The 2,848-nt window shown below is 51.4% G+C and overlaps 1 protein-coding gene across 1 annotated transcript in view; it reads left to right on the top strand.

Annotated features, from left to right (window-relative positions):
* The window catches only part of LOC122547536 (E3 ubiquitin-protein ligase TRIM41-like), a gene marked incomplete at its 3' end in the record, with an annotated part of 23,685 nt that overhangs the window by 8,679 nt on the left and 12,158 nt on the right, over positions 1-2,848 (top strand). Inside the window, exon 2 of the mRNA XM_043686154.1 lies at positions 2,562-2,761. Within this exon, the coding sequence (XP_043542089.1) occupies positions 2,562-2,761 (200 nt within the window). The remainder of the gene's footprint in view (positions 1-2,561; positions 2,762-2,848) is intronic.

A 2,848-nucleotide genomic window follows, 5' to 3' on the forward strand; every position in this document is an offset into this window, starting at 1 on the left:
TATGGCAGTCCCAGTCGATGTTTGGAAAGTTAAAATCCCCTACCATAATTACCCTATTATTCTTACAGATAACTGAGATCTCCTTACAAGTTTGTTTCTCAATTTCCCTCTGACTATTAGGGGGTCTATAATACAATCCCAATAAGGTGATCATCCCTTTTTTATTTCTCAGTTCCACCCAAATAACTTCCCTGGATGTATTTCCAGCAATATCCTCCCTCAGTACAGCTGTAATGCTATCCCGAATCAAAAATGCCACTCCCCCTCCTCTCTTGCGTCCCTTTCTATCCTTCCTGTAGCATTTGTATCCTGGAACATTAAGCTGCCAGTCCTGCTCCTCCCTGAGCCATGTTTCTGTAATTGCTATGATATCCCAGTCCCACGTTCCTAACCGGGCCCTGAGTTCATCTGCCTATCCTTCCTGTAGCATTTGTATCCTGGAACATTAAGCTGCCAGTCCTGCTCCTCCCTGAGCCATGTTTCTGTAATTGCTATGATATCCCAGTCCCACGTTCCTAACCGGGCCCTGAGTTCATCTGCCTTCCCTGTTAGGCCCCTTGCGTTGAAATAAATGCAGTTTAATTTATTATGACTGTCAATGAATTGTTTGACTCATGACATGACTGCCGTCTGGGCTCAGGGGTGGATATTACACCCAGATCCTGACAAGAAAAAATGACTAAGATCAACCTTTCTGCTTATCATAGACGTGGAGTCATACAGCACGGAAAATGCTGACCAGGTTTCCCAAAATTACTCCCATTTGTCTGCGTGTGGCCCATATCCCTCCGATCCCCTGTTTACCAATTAGTTACTTATTTATGCTACATAACTCTGCGATCTGCCTGTATTTCTCGCAAGACACTGTGCCTCGGTACATGTGACAATAAATCCAGTCCTGTCCAGTCCAACTCGTGTCGCTGTCCGAAAATCTTTTAAATGTAACTGTGCCTGCACCTTAACACTTGCTCTCGGAAGATTATTCCACACGTGAGCCAGCACTGTGTGGAAAAGGCCCTTTCCCCTCTCACCCTTTAAACGTAGACCCTCCCCTTTTGGATTCCCCATCTCCTCACCTTATCATGATTTTATAAACCTCAACAAGGTCACCCCTCAGCCTCTGACATTCCAGGGAGGAGAGAAAGAGTCCCAGCCTCTCCCGACAACTCGAACCTTCCAGTCTCGGTAACATCCTGGTCAATCCTCTCTGCACCCTGAAAGGTTTAATAACAACCTTCCTATAGCAGGGCGACCAGAATTGTACATAGTACTGCAAATGTGGCCTCACCAACGTCCTATACCGCTGTAAGATGACATCCCAACTCCAGTACTCAATGCTCTGACTGGTGAAGGTAAGCGTGCCAAACGTCTCCTTCTCCTCCCACAGTCCAATCTTGTGCAAGTCAGGGTGGATTGGCCATGCTAAACTGTCCCGTAGTGCCCAGGGATGCTCAGGTTAGGGTGGATTGGCCATGCTAAACTGTCCCGTAGTGCCCAGGAATGTGCAGGTTAGGGTGGATTGGCCATGCTAAACTGTCCCGTAGTGCCCAGGGAAGTGCAGGTTAGGGTGGGTTGGCCGTCTAAACTGTCCCGTAGTGCCCAGGGAAGTGCAGGTTAGGGTGGATTGGCCATGCTAAATTGTCCCATCGTGTTAGGTGCATTAGTCAGGGATAAATGTCGGGGAACGGGTCTGGATGGGTTACTCTTCGGCGGGCCTGTCTGGACCTGTTGGACCGAATGGCCTGTTTCCACACTGTAGGGAATCTAATCACTGCATAAAAACCGAAAGAACTGCGGACGCTGGAAATCAGGAACAAAACCAGAAAATGCTGGAAAAGCTCTTCAGGAATGGCAGCATCTGGGGAAGGGCAGCGCCGGAGCAGTCCCTTCGGCCCCTCTGTGCCTATCGTTACGCCCTACCTAACCTGCAGAACTCCCTTACACACCCCGTATCCCTCTATTCCCTCCCTACTCACGATGCCTTTTAAATGTCGCCAACGTGATGTCGCCTCTTCTGGCAGCGTGTTCCAGGCTCCTACCTCCCTCTGCGTGAAATACGTCCCTTAAACGTGCCCCCCCTCTCACCTTGAAGTTGTGCACCCCCTACTTGGAACTGAACCTTCGACCCTTGCCCCCCCCCCCCCCCCCCCACCGAGGGAAGCCTCTGACTGTGATTTTCTTATGATTTTCGACACTCTCTGTCAGGATCTCCTCTCATTCGCTGTTTTTCCAGTGATAACAATCCCAGGCTTACTTTTTTTTCTCCTTTCCTCGCAGCCAAGGTCCTCGAGCCTTCCTTCCGGTAGCTGGCGACCAACTCTGACCAGGCGAGACTCCAGACGCGGCCTGACGAGTGCGGTTTGCCCCTGGCTCCATTTCTCCGCCAGCTCTGCTGAGCTTTTCCAACAATTCCTGTTTCCGCGCCATGAGAGCGCTCTCCTCCTCCCGCGCCAGGTCTCTCTCTCTCTCTCTGTTCGACGACACTGCCTCCCGATACCTGCTTTGAGCCCCTGGGCGGCCTCCTCTTCGTTTCTGTTGACGTGTCCCTCTTTCATTGGCAGGTGTGTCCGAACAAATATTTCACCAAGAACTTCCTGGCTGCAAACCTGGTGGAGAAGCTACAGGGGATGAGGGTGACCTCCGGCTCCCAGGGGGACCCAGCTCCCAGGAGGTGTGAGAAACATCAGAAAGCTCTGACCCTGTTCTGTGCGGCCGACCAGAGGCTCCCCTGCAACTTGTGTCGGCTGTCCAAAGCTCACAGGTACAAACCCCACTGCACACATCCCCCACCCAGAGGCCTTCGACTGGGGCAGCTCCCCGACCTGAACCTCACCTTGTAGCCCCTTCC

The sequence above is a fragment of the Chiloscyllium plagiosum genome, unplaced genomic scaffold (assembly GCF_004010195.1).
Source record: "Chiloscyllium plagiosum isolate BGI_BamShark_2017 unplaced genomic scaffold, ASM401019v2 scaf_2686, whole genome shotgun sequence".
Taxonomy (NCBI): domain Eukaryota; kingdom Metazoa; phylum Chordata; class Chondrichthyes; order Orectolobiformes; family Hemiscylliidae; genus Chiloscyllium; species Chiloscyllium plagiosum.